The 27,989-nt window shown below is 40.1% G+C and overlaps 2 protein-coding genes across 2 annotated transcripts; one reads left to right on the forward strand and one right to left on the reverse strand.

Moving 5' to 3' along the window:
* The first annotated feature begins 8,885 nt into the window (after positions 1 to 8,885).
* LOC121198632 (serotonin N-acetyltransferase-like) lies at positions 8,886 to 10,007 on the forward strand. The gene is made up of 3 exons (XM_041062895.1): positions 8,886 to 9,042; positions 9,349 to 9,503; positions 9,639 to 10,007. The coding sequence occupies exons 1-3, from the start codon at positions 8,886 to 8,888 to the stop codon at positions 10,005 to 10,007; spliced, it is 681 nt and encodes a 226-aa protein (XP_040918829.1).
* A 3,426-nt stretch (positions 10,008 to 13,433) lies between these two features.
* On the reverse strand, positions 13,434 to 26,190 carry evplb (envoplakin b). The gene is made up of 22 exons (XM_041062451.1): positions 26,031 to 26,190; positions 23,486 to 23,585; positions 23,112 to 23,266; positions 22,789 to 22,912; positions 22,554 to 22,685; positions 22,421 to 22,462; positions 22,114 to 22,275; positions 21,827 to 21,934; positions 21,571 to 21,666; positions 21,343 to 21,453; positions 20,155 to 20,301; positions 19,886 to 20,040; positions 19,654 to 19,751; positions 19,356 to 19,528; positions 19,043 to 19,221; positions 18,636 to 18,774; positions 18,325 to 18,518; positions 18,028 to 18,178; positions 17,817 to 17,900; positions 17,564 to 17,707; positions 17,350 to 17,442; positions 13,434 to 17,211 (listed from the first exon to the last, which is right to left on the reverse strand). The coding sequence occupies exons 1-22, from the start codon at positions 26,069 to 26,071 to the stop codon at positions 13,720 to 13,722; spliced, it is 6,120 nt and encodes a 2,039-aa protein (XP_040918385.1). The 5' UTR covers positions 26,072 to 26,190; the 3' UTR covers positions 13,434 to 13,719.
* Positions 26,191 to 27,989: the final 1,799 nt, after the last annotated feature.

Raw genomic sequence — 27,989 nt, forward strand, 5'->3', positions numbered from 1 at the left:
CGAAAAAAACGCCATACTATACTATGACGTTTTTTATGACTTTTTGAGGCCAAAAAAAATTGTGACTTTTTTTGCCCGAAAAAAACGCCATACTATACTATGACGTTTTTTGGCACTTTTTGAGGCCAAAAAAATTTTGACTTTTTTTGCCCGAAAAAAACGCCATACTATACTATGACGTTTTTTATGACATTTTGAGGTCGAAAAAAATGTAGACTTTTTTTGGCCGAAAAAAACGCCATACTATACTATGACGTTTTTTATGAGTTTTTATGACATTTTGAGGTCGAAAAAAATGTAGACTTTTTTTGGCCGAAAAAAACGCCATACTATACTATGACGTTTTTTATGACTTTTGGAGATCGAAAAAAATTTTGACTTTTTTTGGCCGAAAAAAACGCCATACTATACTATGACGTTTTTTATGACTTTTGGAGGTCGAAAAAAATTTTGACTTTTTTTGGCCGAAAAAAACGCCATACTATACTATGACGTTTTTTATGACATTTTGAGGTCGAACAAAATTTTGACTTTTTTGCACGAAAAAAACGCCATACTATACTATGACGTTTTTTATGACATTTTGAGGTCGAACAAAATTTGGACTTTTTTTGCCCGAAAAAAACGCCATACTATACTATGACGTTTTTTATGACATTTTGAGGTCGAAAAAAATGTGGACTTTTTTTGGCCGAAAAAAACGCCATACTATACTATGACGTTTTTATGACATTTTGAGGTCGAACAACATTTTGACTTTTTTTGCCCGAAAAAAACGCCATACTATACTATGACGTTTTTTATGAGTTTTTATGACATTTTGAGGTCGAAAAAAATTTTGACTTTTTTTGGCCGAAAAAAACGCCATACTATACTATGACGTTTTTATGACTTTTGGAGGTCGAAAAAAATTATGACTTTTTTTGTCCGAAAAAAACGCCATACTATACTATGACGTTTTTTATGACTTGTGGAGATCGAAAAAAATTTTGACTTTTGTTTTCCGAAAAAAACGCCATACTATACTATGACGTTTTTTATGAGTTTTTATGACATTTTGAGGTCGAAAAAAATGTAGACTTTTTTTGGCCGAAAAAAACGGCATACTATACTATGACGTTTTTTATGACTTTTGGAGGTCGAAAAAAATGTAGACTTTTTTTGGCCGAAAAAAACGCCATACTATACTATGACGTTTTTTCTGACTTTTGGAGGTCGAAAAAATTTTTGACTTTTTTTGTCCGAAAAAAACGCCATACTATACTATGACGTTTTTTATGAGTTTTGGAGGTCGAAAAAAATTTTGACTTTTTTTGGCCGAAAAAAACGCCATACTATACTATGATGTTTTTTATGACATTTTGAGGTCGAAAAAAATTATGACTTTTTTTGGCCGAAAAAAACGCCATACTATACTATGACGTTTTTTATGAGTTTCTATGACATTTTGAGGTCGAAAGAAATTTTGACTTTTTTTGGCCGAAAAAAACGACATACTATACTATGACGTTTTTTATGAGTTTTGGAGGTCGAAAAAAATTTTGACTTTTTTTGGCCGAAAAAAACGCCATACTATACTATGACGTTTTTTATGACTTTTGGAGGTCGAAAAAAATTATGACTTTTTTTGGCCGAAAAAAACGCCATACTATACTATGACGTTTTTTATGACATTTTGAGGTCGAAAAAAACTTGACTTTTTTTGGCCGAAAAAAACGCCATACTATACTATGACGTTTTTTATGACTTTTGGAGGTCGAAAAAAGTTTGACTTTTTTTGGCCGAAAAAAACGCCATACTATACTATGACGTTTTTTATGAGTTTTGGAGGTCGAAAAAATTTTTGACTTTTTTTGGCCGAAAAAAACGGCATACTATACTATGACGTTTTTTCTGACTTTTGGAGGTTGAAAAAAATTATGACTTTTTTTGTCCGAAAAAAACGCCATACTATACTATGACCTTTTTTATGACTTTTGGAGATCGAAAAAAAATTTGACTTTTTTTGTCCGAAAAAAACGCCATACTATACTATGACATTTTGTATGAGTTTTTATGACATTTTGAGGTCGAAAAAATTTTTGACTTTTTTTGGCCGAAAAAAACGCCATACTATACTATGACGTTTTTATGACTTTTGGAGGTCGAAAAAAATTATGACTTTTTTTGTCCGAAAAAAACGCCATACTATACTATGACGTTTTTTATGACTTGTGGAGATCGAAAAAAATTTTGACTTTTTTTGTCCGAAAAAATACGCCATACTATACTATGACGTTTTTTATGAGTTTTTATGACATTTTGAGGTCGAAAAAAATTTTGACTTTTTTTGGCCGAAAAAAACGGCATACTATACTATGACGTTTTTTATGACTTTTGGAGGTCGAAAAAAATGTAGACTTTTTTTGGCCGAAAAAAACGCCATACTATACTATGACGTTTTTTATGACTTTTGGAGGTCGAAAAAATTTTTGACTTTTTTTGGCCGAAAAAAACGCCATACTATACTATGACGTTTTTTATGACTTTTGGAGGTCGAAAAAAATGTAGACTTTTTTTGGCCGAAAAAAACGCCATACTATACTATGACGTTTTTTATGAGTTTTGGAGGTCGAAAAAAATTTTGACTTTTTTTGGCCGAAAAAAACGCCATACTATACTATGATGTTTTTTATGACTTTTGGAGGTCGAAAAAAATTTTGACTTTTTTTGGCCGAAAAAAACGCCATACTATACTATGACGTTTTTTATGAGTTTCTATGACATTTTGAGGTCGAAAAAAATTTTGACTTTTTTTGGCCGAAAAAAACGCCATACTATACTATGACGTTTTTTATGACTTTTGGAGGTCGAAAAAATTTTTGACTTTTTTTGGCCGAAAAAAACGCCATACTATACTATGACGTTTTTTATGACTTTTGGAGGTCGAAAAAAATTATGACTTTTTTTGGCCGAAAAAAACGCCATACTATACTATGACGTTTTTTATGAGTTTTTATGACATTTTGAGGTCGAAAAAAATTTTGACTTTTTTTGTCCGAAAAAAACACCATACTATACTATGACGTTTTTTTATGACTTTTGGAGATGGAAAAAAATTTTGACTTTTTTTGTCCGAAAAAAACGCCATACTATACTATGACGTTTTTTATGAGTTTTTATGACATTTTGAGGTCGAAAAAAATTTTGACTTTTTTTGGCCCAAAAAAACGGCATACTATACTATGACGTTTTTTATGACTTTTGGAGGTCGAAAAAATTTTTGACTTTTTTTGGCCGAAAAAAACGCCATACTATACTATGACGTTTTTTATGACATTTTGAGGTCGAAAAAAAGTTTGACTTTTTTTGGCCGAAAAAAACGCCATACTATACTATGACGCTTTTTATGACTTTTTTTGATAGAAAAAAATTGTGACTTTTTTTGGCTGATTTTGACGCCTTACTATACTATGACGTTTTTTATGACATTTTGAGGTCGAAAAAAATTTTGACTTTTTTTGCCCGAAAAAAACGCCATACTATACTATGACGTTTTTTATGACTTTTTTTGGTAGAAAAAAATTGTGACTTTTTTTGTCCGAAAAAAACACCATACTATACTATGACGTTTTTTATGAGTTTTTATGACATTTTGAGGTCGAAAAAAATTTTGACTTTTTTTGGCCGAAAAAAACGCCATACTATACTATGACGTTTTTTATGACTTTTGGAGGTCGAAAAAATTTTTGACTTTTTTTGGCCGAAAAAAACGCCATACTATACTATGACGTTTTTTATGACTTTTGGAGGTCGAAAAAAATTATGACTTTTTTTGGCCGAAAAAAACGCCATACTATACTATGACGTTTTTTATGACATTTTGAGGCCGAAAAAATTTTGACTTTTTTGCCCGAAGAAAACGCCATACTATACTATGACGTTTTTTATGACATTTTGAGGTCGAAAAAAATTTTGACTTTTTTGGTCCGATTTTGACGCCTTACTATACTATGACGTTTTTTATGACATTTTGAGGTCGAAAAAAATGTTGACTCTTTTTGGCCGAAAAAAATGTTGACTCTTTTTGCCCGAAAAAAACGCCATACTATACTATGACGTTTTTTTGACATTTTGAGGTCGAAAAAAATTTTGACTTTTTTTGCCCGAAAAAAACGCCATACTATACTATAACCTTTTTTATGACATTTTGAGGCCGAAAAAAATTGTGACTTTTTTTGGCCGAAAAAAACGCCATACTATTCTATGACGTTTTTTAAGACATTTTGAGGCCCAAAAAAATTTTGACTTTTTTTTAGCCGATTTTGACGCCTTACTATACTATGACGTTTTTTATGACATTTTGAGCCCCAAAAAAATGTTGACTTTTTTTGCCCGAAAAAAACTCCATACTATACTATGACGTTTTTTATGACATTTTGAGGCCCAAAAAAATTTTGACTTTTTTTGCCCGAAAAAAACGCCATACTATACTATGATGTTTTTTATGACATTTTGAGGCCGAAAAAATTTTGACTTTTTTTCCCCGAAGAAAACGTCATACTATACTATGACCTTTTTAATGACATTTTGAGGTCAAAAAAAATTTTGACTTTTTTGGTCCGATTTTGACGCCTTACTATACTATGACGTTTTTTATGACATTTTGAGGCCGAAAAAAATGTTGAATTTTTTTGGCCGAAAAAAACGGCATACTATACTATGACATTTTTTATGACATTTTGAGGTCGAAAAAAATTTTGACTTTTTTTGGCCGAAAAAAACGCCATACTATACTATGACGTTTTTTATGACATTTTGAGGTCATACTAAAGTATGACTTTTTTTGGCCGATTTTGACGCCATACTATACTATGACGTTTTTTGGCACATTTTGAGGTCATACTAAAGTATGACTTTTTTTGGCCGATTTTGATGCCTTACTATACTATGATGTTTTTTGGGCAAATTTTGACGTCTTACTAAAGTATGACTTTTTTAGCCAATTTTGAAGCCTTATTATACTATGACTTTTTTTTATGACATTTTGAGACCACAGTAAAGTATGATTTTAGCCTTTAGCTTTTTGAAGTCATGTAAAGGTAAAGCAAAACCTATATTTCAACAGCATTTCTTAGTAGAGAATGCAAAGAATTTGGACATGTAAAGAGCACACAAACACAGTTGAAATGTAGAAAATGCACCAGAGCTCTGTTGTGCTCCAGCAATAAAAACACAGTACATATAAAAATAGAAGCTCAGAAAAACAGGTAAAAAAAACTGCAACATATCTCTGTTCTGCATCATATCTCAACTACACCAAAGCTAGAACTGTTTAAATGTGTTTTAATAACACCTGTGTACATCAACAAGCCACAACCATTTTAATATTGCATTTAATCCCTAAAACATTCTCAACCTCCATCCACAAACTCTAACCAACACTAAGGTGATTTACAAATAACACACTGTCCATCAAACCAAATTACATGTTTTATCTGCACAGATAATTCATCTTACAATGCAGATCAACATTTGTACTGCCAAAATAAACCCCATCTAACCAACACACTATACAAATTATACAAAGCTTTAACTATTACCAAATCATCCACATGGCAAAAATGTCTACCTAAACTCACCTTGTTGTTTTATTCACACTTTGGCAAAATTCCCAAAACAAAAGGGGGTGTGGCCACAGACATCATTCCTCAGTCATAAGACACCACTGAACCAAACAACTACTCCCACTCAACTAAAGTCCCATCTCCCTACATTTAATCATGAAATGTAACTAACTTTAAACAACAGGTTCCATTAAGCTGCTTCATCAACATCTCTCAAACTGAACACTGTATGAGTTATCCTCTGACAAACTTCATGATACTTTTTCTTAATGTGCAACTTTCTTGTAACCACATTACACATGTAGTCACATAAACACAACTCACTCAAAGTACAAATGTCCATTAAAGTTAACTTTTCCACATATATATCCACAAATACCAGGATATATTTAACCAAGGACATCCTGGTAGTCTTAACATATGTGGCTGAAAATAACACCATTAAAATGTCTACACAAATGTCTTTACATGTTTGCTCTGCACAGATAATCAGGATGACTTTCACACTCTCAACTAATTTATATGCTCATATGATGATACACTCATAGCACCCCCTGCTGGGAGGGGGCCATGTCTTTTTTGTTACTGTATACTGCTGTGCTTCTCTGGGGAGAAGAGCAGGAGAGAGGACAGGACATAGGAGGACTCTTGTGCGTGGCTGCACTGGCTGCGACACGCGGCTTGCAAGGGGTGCGAGGGCCTGCCCATCACTGCTTGCAGCTTTAATTGAACTGGTACTTTTACCTTCCACCACTGATGGATACATAAAACCATTTTAATCTTAAATGTTTAATTAAATCCCAATCATCTGATTATTCAGATGCTGCTACTGGTCAAGGAACCAGTTGTATTAATTTTGTCTCCAGTGATTTGATCAAGAGTATTATGGTACACCAACTACAGAGAAAGAAAAAATAGCTTGACCAATCAGGGCCAAAGATGTTGTCAAAAATAATTAAGAACCAAAATATAACACGATGATAGCTCCAGTCATACAGACGGTGGCCACTCTGCGGCGAGAGGAATGTGTTCTCCTCTGTGTCAGAGAGGAGATAAGGTGCCTGTAATACACCGAGATGTGGAAACAACTAATGTAATCCTTCATCACATGACTCATAGTAATAATCACTTCATATTGAAGAAGCACGAGATACAAAGGCAGAGGAGGAGAGCTTACCAACCAGTCAGTCCACACACCTTCACTGACCTACACCTCAGCACCCACCGGTAAGTGTCACTGTACACTGAAAAAAATGTTTTGTTGAATTTACTCAATTTTAATATTGAAAGTAGTTGCACGCAATACATTCATCTAAATCTAGACATATTTTTTAAGTTGACTGTACTAGTAATTTCAAATAAATTACATAAGCAGTTTCAGCACAAAAATTCTGAGTATTTGTTACTTTTTTGTATTTTCTTAGTAATTCTAACTAAACCCGTGTTTAATTTACTTAAATTCATTATGTAATTCATATATTGTGGTTACCTAATTTGTTATTGTGCTTTAAATTAAATCTAATTGTTTTATTCTACTGTCATGGGGAGACCCCGTACACTAAAGTAAGGCACATGTGCTACACATTCTTTCTCAGGTAGATTTTATCAGAATGTTGATCCTGGTGTGAAGTGCTGGTAGTGATGTGTTTGGTATGAACATTTGAAAGAGGGGGTGAAGGAGAGAAGACACACTGTGATTTTGATTAATTGAATTTAAATTGTATTCACCTGTCTCTTTTGTTGCACTTCTTCCTCTGTCAGACCAGGAACAGCCAAACCTGGGCTGAAGCGGTCCATTTGGTTAAATAGGGGGGTTCACAGGGGAAGAAACCAAGTGTGGTAGAGTGGGAGGGGTGTTTTGTCTTTTGTGGTGAAATGACCTGTATAAGTATCTTGTTTAAAAAGAAATGTGTTTTTAAAGTAAGTTTAACTGAACTTCTATTTGATAATATATTATTTAATACTGGGATTATTGTAAGTGTGCTGGAAGAGATAATTGATATTGATTTCTTTATACTGGTGCAGTCCACCAATATAAAAGTGAGGAAGGCGGAGGCTAGAGGAGAGAAGCACAGCTCCAGATTGTAGCTCCTGCCATGGGCCCAAACTTTAAGGTTATAGCCAGAAAGGCAGTTTAGAGTGAATTCTTTTGTTGTGTATTATTTTGATTCTTCTTGAGAAGTGCTCTTGAGAATTTGTTTCCCCCTTTTTTGCTTACTTTTGTCTTTCTGGTTGGCCCAATGTGCATTTTTTACTGTGAAGTTTTTGAACAAGACTCTAATTTTGTCAAATAAAATGGAATTGGGAATTGCTCCAGACTGCCACAACTCATTGTTGTATATCAGGTTTCTTGGCCACCCCCACATCTACATATGCATTTTGATTGTTTTAAATAAAATTGTGAATTGAATTAACATATTTAGAATAAAACAATTTAATTTAAAACACAACAAATCAGTTAACCATAATATATGAATTACATAATGAATTTAAGTAAATTAAACATGGGTTTAGTTATAATTCTTAAGGAAATCAGAGTAACAAATACTAATTTTTGTGCTGAAACTGCTTACATAATTTATTTGAAATTACTCAAAAATATTAAGTATAGTCAAATTAAAAATATGTCTAGATTTAGATGAATGTATTGCGTGCAACCACTTTCAATATTAAAATTGAGTAAATTCAACAAAACATTTTCAGTGTAGAAATGTCCCTGTTTTCATTATGTAGGTTCTTTCTTAATTGTTTCATTCGTTTTACTGGAAATAATCAATCAGTGAATAAGCTGATGTACAGTTACTGTGATGTCTTGAAATGTAGTTTAAACTGTGAGCGTTTTAGTGTCACTTTGCCAAAACTTTTGTAAACCTCAGCAGTGCTGAACCTGGATCAGCGTGTCTCCCTGTGAACATGCATCGGCTCAGCTATAAATAGACCTGAGGTAGCTGTTCAGTGGAAAGCATTTGTTATCAAGTTGTCTGACAAATTGGTTTTAGAGACAAAAGCCAAGCAGCAACAATGGATACAGTTAATTGTAGGGTTCAGAAAATTGGCCGAAACAGTTGTGACCTTCATTCATACACTGACATCAGATATTCAAATGCAAATCAGCTGGTGAATCACAGCCGGGAAGAGCGCTCTATAAATACGGACACGAACCCTCCTGTTCTCCTCGCAGGGCCCGTCAGAGGTGATCCTGCTGAGCGGGAGAGAAGGAGACCAGAGAAGTTGTTTGTTTTTTTGGGGGGGGGGGGGGGGAGGAGAGAGTGAAATCGTATGATGTCCGTTGTGGGCGCGCAGCCTTTCATTAAACCAATGCAGTCCCCACCTTCCGTTTCGCCTGGTATCCAAAGGAGACACACGCTTCCCGCAAGCGAGGTCCGACCCCTCAACACGCAGGATGCCATAAGCGTCTTTGAAATCGAGCGAGAAGGTGAGTGATGGATCTTAACGATCGTGTGTTGGAGCAGAAAAATCTGCTCTGACGTTCGTGCTGAGTCAAAACAAGCTTTACAGCGACGGAAGGGGGCTTTGCGTAAAAGCATTTCTCCCACCGGCAGATCTTTTTTTGTTTAATTTGGTATTTAATTTAGTTATTTGACAGATTTTAGGCTAATTTACGTTTTAAAGAAATCAGTGATATGTTTACTGGGCGGTTTTCGCCACCTCAGTTGTGCGTAAAAGTAGTGCCAGAACGTTGTTGCGCACGGGCCAATCTCTCTCTCTCTCTCTCTCTCAGCATTTATTTCAGTGTCAGGTGATTGTCCCCTTCACCTGGATGAGGTGCGTCACTTCCTCACATTGTGTCCGGAGCTGTCCATGGGCTGGTTTGAGGAGGGCCGGCTGGTGGCTTTTATCATCGGCTCTCTCTGGGACCAGGACAGACTCACTACAGTAAGACATCCTGCTCGTCTGCAATTGTCCTGTTCTTTTCAACTCTAAAATAAAAAATAATATTAACAACAACAACAACAACAGCAGCAATAATAATGCAGACAGTAATTATGATTTCTAACCACTTTGCCGCAGGAGGCACTGACTCTCCACAAGCCCTGCGGCTCCACCGTCCACATTCACGTCCTCGCCGTCCACCGCACCTTCAGGCAGCAGGGCAAAGGCCCCATCCTGATGTGGCGTTACTTGCAGTATCTCCGCTACCTGCCCAATGTGCGCCGAGCTGTGCTGATGTGCGAAGACTTCCTCGTTCCCTTCTACCGAAAGTCAGGCTTCAAGGTGCTGGGGCGCTGCGCCATCACCGTGGCCAACCTCACCTTCACGGAGATGTGGTACCCCATCAGCGGCCACGCCTACATGCGCCGCAACAGTGAAGCGATCCGTTTCCCTCAGCACCCCCTGACTCTGCCGCTGACAAAGACTGATGAACAGGTTGATGTATGACATGCTGCTTTCTTTTCACTGACATGAGACAGGTCGTCTTTCATTTAAAACCAGTGTTGTACTCTGAATCTCATCAAACTATCTTGTGTGAAATTCTCTTACTGTGTACAATAAATCCAAGAATGTACTATTCTGTAATGTGATGTATTATATGTAATCAACTTCACTTTGTTAGACTCTATTCTGTGTGTCACTCATCTGTGGGAGGACTAGAGTAGCATGTTGAACTATAACCCTGTAACTGGACTTACATTGATGATGTGTTGCATCCGTGGTAGACATTTGGATTTGTGGCTGTACAGTAAGCTCTCTCCTGCTTAGCACCTTTCTGGGCTTTCCACAACTATGGACTGACGTCAGTGAGCAGTCTTTAGCCGCTCAACCACAGCTCCTCCAGCTCTATTAGGGGGCTTTAGCTATTGTAAACGTCGAAGGATTTAGAAAGAGGATCCACTCACCAGTTAGACTGCACATCCAGTGACCTTACTTAAACCAGCATGTATGCATGCTGCAGGGTTTTGGTTAGATGGTACAGCTGTTTCAGTTTGTGAAGCCAGACTTTGTGTTGTGAATTTTTTTTTCTAAGTTTGTGTCTGTCGCAGTATCACAATTTCAATAAAATGTTTTATACTGTTTTTTAAGATGAATAGTGAATGTTTTTGGTTTGATTTGTCCTCTTTAAGGTATTTCACTTTTTTTTTTAATTATGCAAAATACATTTCACTTACTGACATGTTTATCAAATCCAAAAAATACCACAGATTCTGATGGTATAATAAGACATCTGATCATACTTTTTAATGAGATGTCCTCAGTCTTTCTGTAGTATAATATGCTGATATCTTCAGATGTCTGTGTACCACTGGAGATGCAGACCGGCCAGTGAGAAGCCTCTTGCTTTAATCCATGACACAGTCACCACTCACGTCTAATCCACTAACGTGCCAGGGTGAGCAGCTCCTGCTCCCCTGAAGGACAAACTTAGCACTTATTAGTGGTCACCTCAAAAATGACCCAGAACTCCACTGAGCACATAGTGAGCAGAGTGTAGACGCTTTAAAGCCTGATGACAATGATCCAAAGGCAAAGTATCTATTGTTTCCTCAACTTTTTTTATACATAAAAATAAAATGTGTGGAGAAAAAAAAAAATAATTTCAAGCTTCATGTATTGTTCCTGTGTAGCTGAAGTCAGAGACAAACTAACAAATTTAACCTTTAACTCAATCAAACAGAAGTTTACAGTCACAGTATTGTTCTTTTCATGACCATATTTCACACATATTGAACACCACTTCATAGAGAAGCACTACCCTCACTGGTCACATAATCAGATTAGGATCACAAGGCAGGACACTGATAATGAGTATTTTGGCACTGATAGTAAATTGACACCTTGGGGATGTGCAGAAATACCAAATATCAAACATGTTGTATTCTTAGAAATCTGAGGTTGAGACCTTAAAAAAAAAAAAAAAAAAAAAAAAAATCTCTCTCAGGTCATGTGATAAAGAATTTTCACATTTTCAGTCATATTTTCTCTCCTACAGACAGAAAGTATCTGCAGGATGAAGATGGCTTGCAGCATCATTGGTTTCAAGCTGATGCAGCCAGCTGGCAGTCTGAGCTGTACTGGAGTTTATTTCCTCTGGCAGGTTTTATAAACCAGCGGAGAGTGAGACAAACCGATGAGGAACTTCTGATAAATATTTTTTAGGATATTCAGGAATCCATTAGTGCTGTGTCTTGTGTTAGTTATCATAGTTATCCCGCTCTTTGTTCTTATGTTTGTGTGCTTTTATGTTTATCTGTATTTATAATCAGTTTTCCATTAGCAGTCATAAAGTCTGCCTGAACCCTGCCTGATCCAGGAATTTTCCTTCCATCACTGAAATATGGTCACTGCTCCTGATATTGTCATTTGAGGATGGGAAATACAGGATGGTGCTCGGTGAATAACAGCATTTTAAATACTAGCTGCTATGGTATTGGCATGATTGCAGAGCAGGCGTACAAGAGGCTTCGTCATCCTCATTTACAGGGGGAGTGAACAAGAGAGAAATGTGCAAACGCTCATTGTCAAGGTTTAAACCATCAGCACTGCAGTCCTGCATAATGACAATAATAAATCCAGCAAAACAAAAAGGAGCCGCCAATTATCATGTACATCACTCAGACGATGGTCCAACCAGTGCAAATGTGCCATTTGTGTTTCCATGTACTGTATGTGATGGCGCCGTGCTCTGGGTTATTTCGCAGGCTTTTTTACCAGGAGGGCAGTCATCACACGTGCACTCCGGTCACTGCATCATTCACAGGAACTGCAGAAAAATAAACATCCCAAAACCCACAGTTTGATTCCAGACAGAAGGTTGTACACTTTGCTGTCAAAACTCATACTAAAAGAAAAGGGAAAGACACTAAAATGCAGCCAACAATACACACTGTCACTACAGCATTGTGCTTGTTAACTAATTTAAGATCACACAAGCATCAGGGAACATCCTTTACCCCCCCTCTAGACAAAGAGTGGGGCCACTTCAGCTTCCAGACAGGCTCATGTGCAGTAATCCCACAAAGTCCTTTCAGTCAGCGGCTAATCTGGCAGGCAGACATCCCAGCAGAGAGGTCGCATATTCCCACATCAACACCATTAACCGTAACCTCCACTGTGGGGTCAGATGGGGTCTTCCAGACAATGCCCCCAACCAAAATCACCTTGGTTTTATCAGTCAGCTACATTAGATAAGCACCTCATTAAAACCAGTGGGTCCCTGTCCTAATATTTTTAATTGTCTGTCGGCTGCCAATGTCCACATTTGCCCAGAGAGTCTTTTAATCAGACCCGTGCCTCATTCATGTAGAGCCACGGGTTTGACCTTGTTAACCTTAACACACTACATGCTTGTACGTGAGTCATATTTAATCTGTATCCTTAATCCATCATTTCCAAGCAAATGACTCACCAGGGTTTACGAGCATTGTACAGCTCGTTTTGCCATGAGATAAAGTATTAGATACAGCAGATGGTTCACTGTCTTATGGAGGAAGGTGTTTCTGAAAATAGGAAGATATGCGTCATAAACTCCATATCCCCGATATTATTACTGACTAAATAATAATATAAACACAACATCAAAATACAGCTCAAGCTGAGGAATGTCATTAGTTTTGCAAACTGACCTGATGATGGCGCTAAATGAAAAGTTAAGGGATTATTAAAGTTGTTATACTTCATCTAGAAGAATAAACTCAACCTGATGGAGGCACTAAAGGAAAAGGTCAATATCACCAAGGTCATTAGAATTCTTCCTCCAGGGCCTCATACATGTCTGTACAAAATTTAAAATTGACTTAGTTTACATTGTTTGCATAGTGCATTTCTGTATTTATATAGTAAATGCTATAAATAACAGAACAGAAAAAATGAATGCAAAGCTTGTGGAGTTTAATAAGCACTTATGAAGGATTTAGTTTGAGAATGCTGAAAAAATAATATACCATATAAAACAAACATTACCCTCATTACCCAAACATTACCCTCATTACCCAGCAGATCCACATGTAGAGTTCCACCAAAAATCATGTTTTGTTTTCCAGTGTTTTCAAAATGTAAAAGTGTATTAACATATAATTTTTTTGTTTTTTCTTTCTTTCTTTCTTTTTTTTAACAAGTTGTACCTCTAGGGCCAGGTACAACTTAAACCGCACATCTAAACTTTGTTGTAAGAAGAGCTGAACCGATAGTTTGAGTATGATGGCGCATTTGCGGCATCAGTGGAGGTTGCAGGAAGCAGCAGGAGCCCAGTGCTGACATCTCTCTTACACCGATCCATCGCCTGCTTGTACGATATCTTCTCTTTAGTGATGGGGTCTACAAGCTCTTTTGTGTGGGAAGCCTCATCTTGCAGCTCGCTAGCTGTCCCGCTGTCAATTAGATTAGTGGCAACAGCTTCTTGGATAGTGAGGCGACCTGCTTTACTGGGATCCACCAACCCACCGGTCAGGTACTGCGCCTCCATGTACCTTCTTGCATTTTCTTTGGGAATATAACCTTTCTGCGCTGCCTGCCCTACTGCGAGGCGCTCTTTGGTCACAGGATCCTCGACTCCGGTGAACGCTTTCTGGGCATTCAGAAGTTTATACATGTGGCCTGTTTCAATGAGACCATGTTCGGCTGCCTTGTGGACAGACAGTTTGTCCTTTTTGGTGAGATCAATAATTCCACCGGAGGCTGCCTGTGCCTCGAGCAACTTTAGAGCTGTGTCGATATCAATGAGTTTGCGGGTGAGAGCACTTCTGACGGACATGCGGCTTTCGGTGGTGGTGTCAAAAATACCAGAGATTGGGAAGTACTCATCGCCTGTAGAAGCAGTGAGGTTGTTCAAACTGCCGCTGAGGTTAGTGTTGAGGCTGGTGTAGGAGGACCTCAGAGAGGTTGGCATGGAATTCAAGGGAGAGGCTGGGGCGGGTTTGGTGGGTGATTTCGGGGCTTTTATTGGAGGAATGTAGGGCTTTCTGGTTTCCCCTACAACAAGGAGGGCAAACTCAGAAATGGACATTTTCCCTTCCTTGTAGCGGATCACGTCATACTGGGTCAAGCGGCCATTCTTCAGAGCATCCTTGACAGAGTACTGCTTCCCGCTCTTGCGGTCCTGCAGAATTGTTGTATCCCCCTCTGGACCAGTTGAAGTGATCTCCTCCCAGTCACACTCCAGCTCTGACAAGTTAATATACTGGTTGCGATCAATTAGTCCCTGCAAGTAGGCGTCATAAGGAGACAAGTCTTTACCGGTTTCTGGATCCAGGATGGTGATTTTCGTGGAAAGATTTGTCTCTCTGGTGTGAGTTTCAGTCTGGTCGTCTTTCTGAATGCTGCTCTGCAGCTCAGTGATGAGTGTCTCTTTCTGGTGTATTTTGTCTTTTTCATTCAGGATCTCTTTCTCTAGCCGTTGGATTTCCGAGGATGTCTTAAGACTCCTTTGCCGTGCCATCTGGTTTCTCTCGCTCATCAGCTTGGACTGCTGCTGGAAGGTAATGTTGATGTCCTGTCTTTGAGACTCTAACATTCTGAGCTGTTTGAGGACATCGTCTTTTTCCCTCTGCAGAGAATCTCTATTACTGATGAGAGAGCTCTCCTCCTGAGAGTTCACAGACTTTGACGTCTGCAGATGGGAAATTTTGATGTTGATGTTCTGAATGTCATCCTCCTGGTCCCGTCTGAGATTTCTCTCCTGTGTTACTAGCTCTCTTAGATGTTCCCTTTCAGCCTCCACTGCTGGGTCTTTCTCAACACGAACAACTTCTCTGTAAACAACCTTCTCAATGGACTTCTCCTTTTGAAGAATTTCCAATCTGATCTTCAGGTTGCGGATTTCTCTCTCTAGACGACTAATATTGGTGCCTTCGGTCTCCAAGTCAACACGAATGCCGTCAGTTAGTTTTTCCAGCTTTGGATCCCTCTCCACTTTCAAGACCTCCTCAATGATGATCTTTTCCTCAACAGGTGGTGGAGCGTTTTCCAGTTCAAGAACGCGAGATTTGATCTGCCTGAGCTCGGACTCCACTTGAATCTTCCTCTGACGATCATCCATCTGAGCCAGCGTATTCTCTTTTTCTTGAATCAGGGCTCTGAGCTGTCTGACCTCTAACTCAAGTTTCCTACGGGTTTTCATTTCATCATCCAGGGACTTGTTCAACTTCTCGTGCTCCAGGATCTGCTTAGGGTCCTTCTGAAGACGTACCACTTCCTGCATTACGATCTTCTCTTCTGGCTTTTGCCTTTCAAGAACAATGGATTGGTTCTGGAGGTCAAAGAGACACTCCTCCACACTGCGACGCTGCTGAATCTCTTCTCTTACATTCCTTCGAAGTCTGTCAGCCTCTTTCTCAAGAAGAGGATCATTTTCATACTTGATGACCTCTTTATTCACTAGCTTTGTCTCCACTTTGGATTTTTCAGCTTTCAGCTCATCTCTCTCTTTACGTAGGTGGGTTAGCAACTCCAGGGTGGTGTCATAGTTAACTTGTAGACGGGAGACTTGGTTGCTAAGCCTTTGCAATTCCCTCATGACCTCTGGGCTCTTCTCCTCTTTGATCACTTCCTGTGTCACCTCCTTGTACTCCACTTTGGGTTTCTGAGCACGCAGAGTAGTCAGAGTGGTCATCACTGTGGTTATTTCTTGTTCCAGGTCTGTACGCTTTCGGCTGGAGTCCTGCAGCTCTTTCCTAAGACGTACCAGCTCGACTTCTGTCTCAGGATCGACTCTGTAGATCTCATTGATGATCTCTTTGACCTCAACTTTTGGCCTGAGCTTCTCCACTTCACCGTAACGCAGCTGAAGGGTGGTCAAGTCCTTCATCAAGATAACGTTCTCATCCTTCTCCTCTTCCAAGGCCATTTGTAGTTTCTTTGACTCTTCAAGCATTTCTGGGTCTTGCTGGACTTGCTTCACCACCTTTGTGACTATCTTGGGTTGGATGGTGGGAATGACCCTTTCTAGTGTGTTTATCTGGCTCCTTGTGCCAAAAATGTAATCATTTAGGGACTTGGACCGGGACTCCTCGTCCGCAATATCATTCTGGAACATGAGAACAGCTTTCAGCATCTCCGGATCCTTCTCAAGCTTCACCACTTCCTTCTTAACAATCTTCTCTCTAATTTTAGGTTGCTGCTGAGCCAGAAGGTTGAGTTCAGTTTTCACGTGAACTGCCTCTGTTTTTCTTGTTTGGAGCTCCAGTTGTATCCTCTGCATTTCACTTCTGATCCTGGCTGCCTCTTTGTCAAGCTGTGGGTCTCTCTCATATTCAGTCAGCACCTTCGTCACCAGTTTATGTTCGATTTTGGTCAGCTGTGTTTCCATTTTGAGAACCTTCTCATTGATAATTTCGATCTCTGAATGGGTTTGTGACCTCTTCATTTCTTCGTCCTGGATCCGCTTTTTCAGGGACTGTAGTTCGACCTCCAGTTTGGGGTCACGATAGTACTGCACCACCTCCTTCTCCTCCAACCTCTCCACTCCTCTCCTGCTCTTCAGAGACATAAACCTATTGCGGAATGTTGCCAGGTCATTTTCAGCATGTAAGCGTCTCTCAACCTCCTCACTTAATTCCTTTTTCAGACTATAGCTTTGCTCAAGGTCCTTCTTCTGGCTCTGTAGCTGCAGCTGCTGATTGACAACCACTTGACTGATTTTCTCTTCATTCTGTACATAAATAAGAGGACAAAGGAAAGAGAAGGTCACTTCAGAACAACGAACAATGATGATTTTGTGCAGAACTCAGGTATTATTCTACTGTAACACGACTGTTGCTGATATTGTGTTGATCTAATGATATCATACCCTGGCCATTATGTTCTTTGCCATCCCCAACTGGCTGAGTAGCTGGTTGTTCTCCGCAGATACCTCAGAGAAAAGGTTCAGCAGATCTTTCTCCTTTAGCAAAAGCAGAAGGCAAAATGAGTTTAAAAACCAGAGAGGAAAGAGTTAAAATACTAGAGAACACAGGGAATTGTCTCCCTAACGTCCATCTTTAGGCAGCTGTTTATAAACATACCTTTCTCTGCACAGCCTGAGCCATAGTTAAGGTTGGACGTATCTTTGCAACGGGTTCCTCATCGTCGTTGTCATCGTTGTCATCCTCATCCTCATCCTCATCCTTTAGAGTGCCACGGTAAGTGTTTGACTTAACCTCATACTCCTGAAAAGAAATATATTTAAACATTAAAAGATTAGGCTTTTGGGGGTGCATACCTAATCTACTGTCGCTGAAAATGATAAATAAGAACAATCTCAATGTCTGAACTCACATTTAAGAGGCTCTGCAGATCATGGGAAAGATCCTTGAATCGGTCTAAATCATCTGATTTCCACTTGATGTCCTCCATCACTTTCTAAACATGGGACATAATTAAATAACGACAACTGACCATTTATGAATATACTCATTAACAGTATTAGGTCACTGCTAAAACAGAAGTTGGAGACAGGTTACTGTACATAAAGAATACCTCCACTCACCTTCTGGGAGCTCTGCTTGGCTGTTATCTGAGCCACATCGTCAGTAGGTTTGATCGTATTATTGGGCAAATTGACCAAGAAGAAATCCAGTGATTGAAAAGTGTTCTGGAGATCGTGGTTTTTATTGTTTGTTTCCTGTAGGAGAGCAGTCCTAAAGCAAAATATAAAACAAACACTCATGAAATGTCTCCATTTCAAAGAAAAATGAGTTTGACAGGACATCAGAGGAATTATAAAAACATTGAGGCACATACAATTACAACAATCCCAGTGCCTGAAGGTTTTTGCCTCCCTCACCTTTCCTGCAGCTGATTATTGACATTTGTGTAACGATTCTTCAGATGTTTCACTTCATTCTCCTGGCGGCGGATGTCAGGACAGTATTCATTGAAACTCTGCTGCAGGGAGCTGCACGCTTGCTGGGTCAGATCCAAGTCTCGGCCCAGCTGATTCAGCTCGTCCTTCTTTGAGGCTACATCCTTACGCATTGCCTGTGTGACGGCATCAAGACAAAGCAGAGGTATAAAGAAAAAAAACACAGCTGGATCCCTTTGGGACATCACGTCCTCTACCATCATATTACCCAATGACTTGTTTTTTGATTGCACCTGTAGCTGCTGGATGCGACTCTGGAGGGCATTAGGTTGATCAAGGATGGTGCCATCTTTGGCTAGCTGGTCCTCAAACCCAGAGACCATACCTTCCACCTTCTGTATTTCTCTTTCTAGGAACATGGAGGCTGCAGCTCTGGTGAAAGGAGAGAGGTTGTAACAAAAAACACAACAAGCTGAATGACTAATTAAAAAAACATGCAGATATATCTGCTTACTTGCTTATATCAAAGAATTAAATTAAACAGAGACTATGTATAATTTATGCAGAACAGCAGCCAAGATGGCTGCAAATGACAGTTATTCACATTGAATGCCTTTATGTTTTAAGAAAAAAATATTGATTATTAAATGATTAATTATTAAAGATACTGGACTGGGCTGTTTTTTTATTCTGTTCTTACTTTTTATCATAAAGATCAATAAGGGTGCTGATGTCATCGATCTTATTATTGGCAGCACTGAGTTTCAGTGGCAGGGTGGAGGCGATGGGTCCCAGGGGTTTCTTGGCCAGAATTGGCTCCATCTCTCTCTGGACCCCGGCCTTCTCAGACTCCAGCTTCCTTACAGTCAGAGCAGATTTCTGGAGGGCAAGACATAGGATGTCACTGGTCGCAACAACCCTGAACATGCTAAGGACAATATTTAGAAAAAAAATAAGATAGTGAAACTGCAAGTTGGGTGATATTATTGAAGCATAATGTTGTGCATGTTCACCCTGTGCTCTTCCAGCCGGTTGGCCAGGTCTTCCACTGGGTTGCGGTTGTCTAGCGGGGCCCTCAGGCGGCTCAGGATTTCTTTTTCAATCTTATCCAGGGCTTTGTTGATCCTGTCAATTTCACTGGCTAGCTCTGCAGCTTTGGGATCCTCTGGAGCACTTTGTACAGCGGCTGATGAGGAGCAAAGACAACAATTCTGTGATAAGAAGTTAGATAAGCCCAGGCTTTTTTATGGTTTTATAATCAGGGGAAACAAAACAAAAAGTGTGTGTAAAAAGGATCATTTTTCTTCTCACCTGCCTTCTGAGGGCGTACCACCTCCACAGTGGGGTTCCTCAAGGAGGCCATCAGAGCAGATCTACGGCTCTTCAGGTCCATCAGTGCTTTGTCCAGGCTGACAGACATAATGTTTCATTAAAATCCATCACATGGTGAATCATCAGTCTTAGTCAAATTAGCATTTGTCTCTGCTGTACTCACATAGAAAGACAATGGAAGAAAAACATACTGTGAGTTTGTACTGTCTACCTGTTTACTTTCTCCAGGGCCTCAGCATCAGGCGGTGGGACCATGAAACATGCCCCAGGAAGGGTTTTGAGCTTCCCACTGCTGGTCTGAAGCTTCCAGTCCTTGTTGTCGGAGTTGGACTTGAGGATGAGCTCCTCGCCACGTCTCACTGTGTCCTGAAACACACAGAGAAGAAGGTAAAATAAAGGGGATAACAACAAGAATGTTTTTTCTCAAATTTGTCTTTGTCATTTCTTCTGAAGCAGAAATTTCTTCTGATCTCCTCCTACCCCTTCATCAGCCCAGTCACACAGCGACACTGCAGTGGTGGATTTGGTGGGCTGGATCCGTCGCAGCTTCAGGGGCACAACGTTGCCACTGATCTCCCTGAGGGCGGCCAGGCGCTGCTCATTCCTCTTCACGGCCGGTTCATCTCCCTGGAGGTATCATTGAATCAGAACAAACATAACACAAACAAACAAGGTCAATAAGCATTTCTCAATTATCCAGCCAGAGGTTTCAATAAGTCTGTGAGGAACGAGCAGCAGAAGCAGCAGCTACACATCTTACATATTTTGGAAATGCATCATGATGAGCTGATAAAAGATACAAGGTCTGTCTCAGTGTCCACACTCCCAGTACAACATGAGACAGTTCTTCACATGATAGATTCAGCATGGACACAATAAATAACAAAACATAAAAATAACAAATTTAAATGATTTTAAATTTCTAAAATTGCCAGTCATCTCTGAAGGAAATTTTTAGATTGAAGTAAAAAGACGTGTCATGTTTTGTATAGCACTGGGACAGATGGTTCTCACTTCATTTAGTTCATTTTTTTTATGGATAATAACCCAAAAAGCACATATCGTCAACACATCTGTCAGGTTTCTTTTTGCAAGTTTCAGTATACTGAAGAATATATATCAGTGGATACAGTGAATGAAGGGTAGCCTTAATCATGACCAGATGCGCATGCAGCTGTGATGATTGATGTGACACAAGCCAGATGCATCACCAGTGTCAGAGCATTCTGGGTAGGCATAATTGTCTCATTTCAAACACTAAATATTCACCACGGTCTGTGCTAAAGAATCAGACTTGGACTCCAAGTTGAAATTCTACTTTTTACAAGTATATTTTTCTCTCATAAGTCAAAGTTGAGGAATATTCCTAAGACCATTTCTTTTCCATTCTTTTTATACACATACTGATAAAACTAAACAAATACTGTAAGTCAACACAGGAGGTGAAGAACCTGATGAACAGGTCACTTTCCACAGACAGAGAAATCTTCATCACAGAGCAAACTCTGGACCTGTGTTTATCAAACTGCTAAAAGTCTGACATTTTGGACTTAAGTGAAAGATAAAAGTAAAAACTCTTCACTTCTACCCTACGTTCAGACTTAAATATTTTGTTTACATATATAGATTGGTCATTGTGAACAATATGTTATATGTATAAGTCAGTACCTCCAGCGCCAGCAGGATTTCGGGGTTGCTCTTGTTGGCCAGAGACTTCGGGTCCAGATTGGAACTGAGTCTCTGCAGGGATTCAGACAGTGTCTCTGCATCCAGCTGGAACTGCAATGAACAAGAGTCACATCTTAGCAAACTGCAATGGTGAACTGGAAACGTCTGATTTAATGGAGGATTGTTTTCACAGTCAGTCACAGCGCTGCGCTGTCAGAGGTCCGGTACCTTCTTGTAGTCTTCGATGTTGTCCAGGTGTATTTCCTGTGCGATGCACAGGTTGAGAAAGGCTTGCCACTCAGCCTGCACCGTGTCTCTGTGGGCCTGATGAAAAAAAGAAAAGAGAACTCACTTCAGTTTAATTTAATTTAATACAAATCTACTTGATTACATCCTGTTTATTTTTATTCATTTCAGTGTATTTGACTATGACAAATCCCAAGTCATACCACAGATACATGTTTGTCATGTCTGACAGACGTACCTTTATTGTTGGGGTGCCAGGGTGTTTCATTTCAACCAGATGATCTCCTTTCTCCTGCAGCTGGTTGACCTCACTCTCATGTGCTAGCAGTCCGTTATTTTTGAATTTCTGAATATAAACATAAAGTGGGAAGTAGAGAACATGATAGAGCAGATATGCAGTCTCTATGAACTGTACTTGTTTCACCGGTTGGGTCTCTAGGTGGTTCAACTGGCCCCAAGATGATTATGCTTAAAGGAAGCTGGCAAACAGTTTTACATCAAGTTTTAATCCTCAGGCCCCCTCACCTCGTACTCCATGCGGACACCTGGGGGGTCGACCATGCGATCGCTCCAGTCTCTCTGGAGGATCCTCTCCTGCTGGCCTGACAAGTAGACCAGCTCCTTACTGCAGCTCTGCATGTACTCGTACAGAGAGGCCAGGGAGCTGCGCCTGCTCTGGGAGCTCTCCTGCATAAAAGCACAAGACGTATGCAAGATATACACACTACAAATACACATATAGAGCACACGCATCCCTCTGCACTTAAACAAACTCCTTTCAGACAGCAGCCACTGAAACCTTACGGTCAACAAGTGAATGAAAACAACTCACGAGAAGTTTAGCATATTTCTCCTTGAGGGCGTCGTACTGCTCCTACAGACAAAGAAGATGAAGAAACGTGAACACGATTCATCCTGTGTGTCTTCCTGCAGAGTGTTACACATGTGTTGTTGTGTGCTGTTACCGGTGAGGTGATGGTGCTGGGCTGCAGCTGGGCGTTGTAGGCCTCGATCTCCTGGTGCAGAATGTTATGTGCTGCAATCTGCTTCTCCACATCAGACAGGTTGGGGCCGTAGGCCTCTGCCTTCAGCTGTCTCTGTAAAACACGACGTTACACAGCAGAAAACGTTTCAGACATTTAGCAGCTGAAACCAGAGATTAAATTAAATATGTCTGTGGTTGATGCTGCATCAGCTGACCAGTTTTTCATCCAGCAGAGGACCCCAGTCAATCTTCTGGGCCAGGTCCAAGTCCTGCACCTGGTCATACAGTTCCCTGTAGGTGGCACAGTCCTTTGCCCAGCGCTCGTGGAGATTTCTCACACTGGAAATAGAAACACACATTTTTCAGTCAGTCGGTGGTGAGCTTGTGGGTGGAGAGCAGTAAAAAGGGAGTGTGGAAATGAGAGTTTCTGGCGAGCATGTGGAATGTGATGCGTCGAGTTTCAGGTGTGTCTCTTGGCATTGAGTGCTAATGCTTTTGTGTGTTTTAGCTTGTCTCTGATGTTGCCGAATAAACTCACTCTCTTTCTATCTCCTTAGACTGCGGGTGCTGGAGCTTCTTGGCTTTGTCCACGTCCATGAAGAGATCCTTCAGCAGTCCCTCAGCACTAGCCAGGTTGCCTGCGCTCTCCTTCTGGTGGATCATCGGCTGATCTTTTGCATCATTCTTTGTGTCCTACACAGGAGCAACAGGAGGACATTGTCATTGTCAGATAAAAATCCTTTACTTTGAACAGTCATGTGATTCTAAGCTGAAAATGTTAAAAGTTTAGTTTAGTGGTTTTCTTTCCAAAACGGTTTTAATAACATCTTATTTACACTGACAGTGTTAAAGTATACAAGTCCTGATTCAGGTCTCGGGTCTCCAGCTCTGGTGCGTGTGTGGACTTCTTACCAGGGTCAGCAGCTCCTCTGATCGCAGGATGTTCCTTTCCACTTGGTCTGCATTGCTCTGCATGCGAGCTATCAGCATAGCCAGTTCGTTGGCCTGACTCCTGGAGGAAAAACACCAGAGAGAGCGATAATGGTCACACATTTTACTCTGCACCAAAACTGTAATGTGTCTTTTTGTCTTTGCATGATTTGAAGATTTAACAGGGCCTTTTTCCCCACTTTCTGAGAACAATCACCACTTCAGGTGCAAGTTAAAATCCTGCCTTTATAAATTTACTTAAGAAGAAGTTTTAAAAAAACTATGAGCAGCTTAATGTACTTAACATATCAAAAGCAAAAGTATGCATTAGATGGCAAACTACTTCCTGTAACTGTGTTATATCGACCTGCGTTTGAAATGCTTTAGCTGCAAGAGGTGGAGCTGAATATAACCAGTTCATTAGCTGTTGGTAGTTCAGTTTCTAAATGCATCATATTTTAGAAGCTGATCAGATGTTTCCTGTGAATCATCTCCACCTTCAAAGTAACAGTAACTGCAACTGTCAAATAAATATAGTGGAGTACAAAGTGCAGTATTTATCCCTGAAATGTTGTGGAATAGAATTATTAAATAGCATGAAATGGAAATATTCACATAAAGGACAAGTTCCATCACTGGGTTTGTGATGTGTGTTCATATTAAAAGGTTAAAAATTAAAAATTCAGATGTGAACGTAAAAAACCCTCTGACACCACGGACAAAGACGATTCCTTCGCCTGCTCGACAGAAATCGTCCCTGCTGGCACGTCAGTCGTGAAGACTCCCTGCAGACCTGTTTGTGCTCTCTGGGCTGAGTGTTTGTTCTGTCAAACACTGAGATGTGATATGAAAGCCAACTATTTATCCTGACACACCCGGATCAAGACCCAGGGGACACGTTGCAGAGGTGGGGTAGGGGGAGTGTCCCTTCCCATTAGCAGTCAGGAATGTTGTCTGTGTGTGTGACAGAGACATTCCTGCTTCATTCAGCTCTTATCAGCTGAATGGAGCCATTACTTTCAAACAGGGTCGTAACAGGTGTAGTCAGACATTATGGCTCTTAGCAGGTGGAGGAGGATTAGCTCCTGGAGTGCATTTATTTATTGCTTTCAGCGATGGAAAGTAACTAAGTACATTTACTTGAGTACTGTAGTTCAGAGCAAATCAGATGCTTTTGTACTTTAAATATTTTCTTTTCATGCCACTTTATACAATACATACCATTTTTCTGAATTGAGAATTACTGAGTACATTTTCTTGATTATACTTAAGTACTTTTACTTAAGTAATATTTTCAGTGTTTGACTTTTACTTATAATGGTGTATTTTTACACAGTACTTCTACTTCATTAAAAGATTTGAATACTTCCTCGACCACAGATTGCTCCTTTAATCACGCAGGCTCTTATTTCCTCTGCCAAAGTCCAGCAACATGTGCAATTTTGTTCATTGCTGGCAGCTTTGCTGCCGTGGTCACGAACGTCTGAATATTCAGCCGTGTATGATATCAGAAGCAATGTGAATCATTCATTCCCTGACTTCCATTCAAGTCACAGTGTTGATCAAGACAAACAGACCTGGCTGAGGAGAGACCCTGCCCTGCCACTCCCTCATCCCTTCCTGTCTTCTGTCAGCCACAATCTCAAACCTTTGGTTTCAGGGCACGCCCCACTGTGAAGGAGCTCTAATGCCCCCCCACACCCCTGCCTGGGGGGGGCCTGTTTAAACACCTGCTTAGTCACATTGAGTGTGATGGGGCTGAGGTTGCACAATTCCAAACATCTATGAGGCCACACATTTATTGCCATGTGTAACTTCATAAAACAAGATTGAGGGCGGCAATTGTCATCTCACTGCTCCGCTAAAGCCACTGGTCCCACGACGTGACAATGACAACAAGCTGCACACTCTGTGATACACGTTCTCATCTGGATCACAGCATTCAAGGCACACTGTTGATCTACCAGCTTAATGAGTCAGATCAGTGGCCTGTAGAGTGTCAGCAAACTTTGATGATACACCCACTGGGCAAAGATACAAATAAAAGCAATGTGGTTAAGAAGAAGTCAGGTGAGGTGACAAGAAGACAATCGATCATGTCTACTCAGCATGTATAGTTAGTAACACGGTGGTTTTATCAGAGACATTTCAAATGAAGGGTTTCATTCATTTTCCAAAGCTCCTCGTGCTGCTTCAGCTTTTTAAGGATGAATGAAAGGCAGATATTTGTATTTAACACACTGAATGCTTTTTAACAGTAAGATAATTGTTGCTCTCATATCGCAACTGAGTCCTGTGGTTCATTTTTATTGTCCGGGGGTAAATAAAGCAGGCCTGTGCTGTGCAAACAGAGATGGGATCATGGTACAAAAATGCCCGTATGCAGCACGAACCAGATTTTAGGTCAGCCCTTCAGGGGAAAGAAAGATAGCGAAAGAGAGGAGACAGGACAAGAGATGGTATCATAAAGAGTAGGAAACCTGACACACACACACAGACACACACAGAGGAAGCGGTCCAAACTCACTTGCTGATCTTTACAGAACTGCTTTCCTTTTTCTTCGACATCTTGGGAGAGTGTTTAGACCCGTCCGTGTAATCTGAGTCCGTGTGTTTCTTCCAAACTCCTCTCTCTCTCTCCACTCCTCTTTCCTCTTCTTCTCACTCCTTGTCTCTTGCGGCGTCTCCTCTCAGTTAAGGAGCGTCCACCTGTCTCAGCTCCTCCCAGGCCAGCAGGTGTGTCGTCAGTAAAAGCAGCGGAGGAGCAGACCGGGCGGACCTGTTCCACACTCCTGCCGCTTCACAGGAGCTTGTCCTCCACACAGTCATTCTAGTAATTTTTAATTGGTCCACCTTCTCAGAAATGTGTCTTTTTTTAAAAAGCGTGAATAGGACACAGGTTGTGAACCCTGAAAGAGTCTCAGATCACGCTTTAAAATGAGAAAAAAAAAAAACACTGAACACCTCGGTGCCTATAGAAATGTCCTTTGAACCTGATACAGCTACTGCTCTGCTATTAGCCCCATGCTACACAAAACATGGCAGGACAACATAAAGCACTGACTGTTTCCACATATATGATCATAGAGGAATGTAGCAGAACTAGTCTTCTCGATGGCTGGATATCAGGGACATCATTAACATTTGCTCTTATTGTTCATTTAGACATAACATGTGTGATGTCTCATCCAGGTTATGTGTATACCTACACCTATAAAACTGCTCAGTTAGTATAAAACACCTAAAATCACAGCTCTGTCACAGACAGATGAATAAAAACAAAAAAGAAAAAGGATGAAATCTAAAATATATCTATTTCTCATTGAGATGGTTCTGATAAGATTAGAATTAGATGAGAATAGTAAGGTACAGTGATTTTCCATGTTGTAACACACTGGAAAGGTGACATACTTTAAAAGTGTTAACCATAAAAACTCTGTTCTGACAAATGCAGCCAGGGAAATTGTGTTGCGTCTTATTAATTGTTGGAATTTTTTTTTTAATTACACTGAAACCTCAAGGATTCATGCAAATGACAGACCCAGAGGCACAGAGCATATTAATTTCTGAGTATCAGTGGTTATCAGACACACACCCTGTGAAATTACCTTAGTGGTGTAGTAGGAGTGAAGGTCTAGTGTGAGGAATGCAAACTTCACCTGCTGCCACAAAAAAAGCTGATAACAAAGATAGTATGCAAAACTGCAGGTGTGTGTACAATATATGTGTGAGTCTGTGTTGGCACAAAACACAAAAATGAACTATAAATAGTAAAGTGGGTGGTGGGAGGTAGATGCACCTTTGCCGGCTGAGAGGAACAATGTGACTTCTTTACGCCTCAGCGGGAGGAAATCGGTTCAGCATGCTGCTCCGTCTCATGCTTGCCGTGGGTGTGTCTGACGCACACCCAGAGCTGTTACTCCTCAAACCAACACCCACATACCTGTGGGGAAGAGGGAGGGATTAAGTGGAAGGAACAAAAAAGGTAAACGTAACCAAGATCAAACACAGAGGAATGAGTGGCAGGACAGGAACTAGGTGATGATTGAGGAAGGCAGGTAGTCTCACTAGGCCTTGACCTTTGTCTCCAGCTTTAAGTACTTAAAGCATCTATAATCAATACTTTTACAATAACTCGTATATCAAATGACAATGTGAAAACAGCGTGACAATGTGAAAGGAGTCAAACCTACAGAGAATTATCACCTGAATCTGCAGCTCTGCTCGGTTTTATGGAGATTTACTGGGAGTTTCAGCTCGTTGTTTTGATCTTTACAGTTCTGGTTCAAAGAGAAAGAAAAGAGCCAGATATTTATCTCCTTCTGCTGCTGGACACAATAACATGAACATCTGTGCAGCATTATGCCATAAAAAAACAAAACTGACTACAACTGATTTAACTCTTCTGTGATATAATTGTAAGTGGTAGTGTTTGTTTTCTTCACCTGGTACAGAAGGTTCACGTGGTGCTTCAGTCCAGCACAGC

The sequence above is a fragment of the Toxotes jaculatrix genome, chromosome 18 (assembly GCF_017976425.1).
Source record: "Toxotes jaculatrix isolate fToxJac2 chromosome 18, fToxJac2.pri, whole genome shotgun sequence".
Classification (NCBI taxonomy): Eukaryota; Metazoa; Chordata; class Actinopteri; family Toxotidae; genus Toxotes; species Toxotes jaculatrix.

What these genes read in the sequence shown, in the direction of transcription:
- evplb (XM_041062451.1), bottom strand. Translation starts at nt 26,071, where the DNA reads ATGTCGAAGAAAAAGGAAAGCAGTTCTGTAAAGATCAGCAA. An exon ending in GTGTCCGCATGGAGTACGAG is followed by an intron (nt 21,935 to 22,113) that starts GTGAGGGGGCCT and finishes GTTTATATTCAG; the next exon opens with AAATTCAAAAATAACGGACT. An exon ending in AAATCCTGCTGGCGCTGGAG is followed by an intron (nt 20,302 to 21,342) that starts GTACTGACTTAT and finishes TGATACCTCCAG; the next exon opens with GGAGATGAACCGGCCGTGAA.
- LOC121198632 (XM_041062895.1), top strand. Translation starts at nt 8,886, where the DNA reads ATGATGTCCGTTGTGGGCGCGCAGCCTTTCATTAAACCAATGCAGTCC. An exon ending in CTTTGAAATCGAGCGAGAAG is followed by an intron (nt 9,043 to 9,348) that starts GTGAGTGATGGA and finishes TCTCTCTCTCAG; the next exon opens with CATTTATTTCAGTGTCAGGT. An exon ending in ACCAGGACAGACTCACTACA is followed by an intron (nt 9,504 to 9,638) that starts GTAAGACATCCT and finishes ACTTTGCCGCAG; the next exon opens with GAGGCACTGACTCTCCACAA.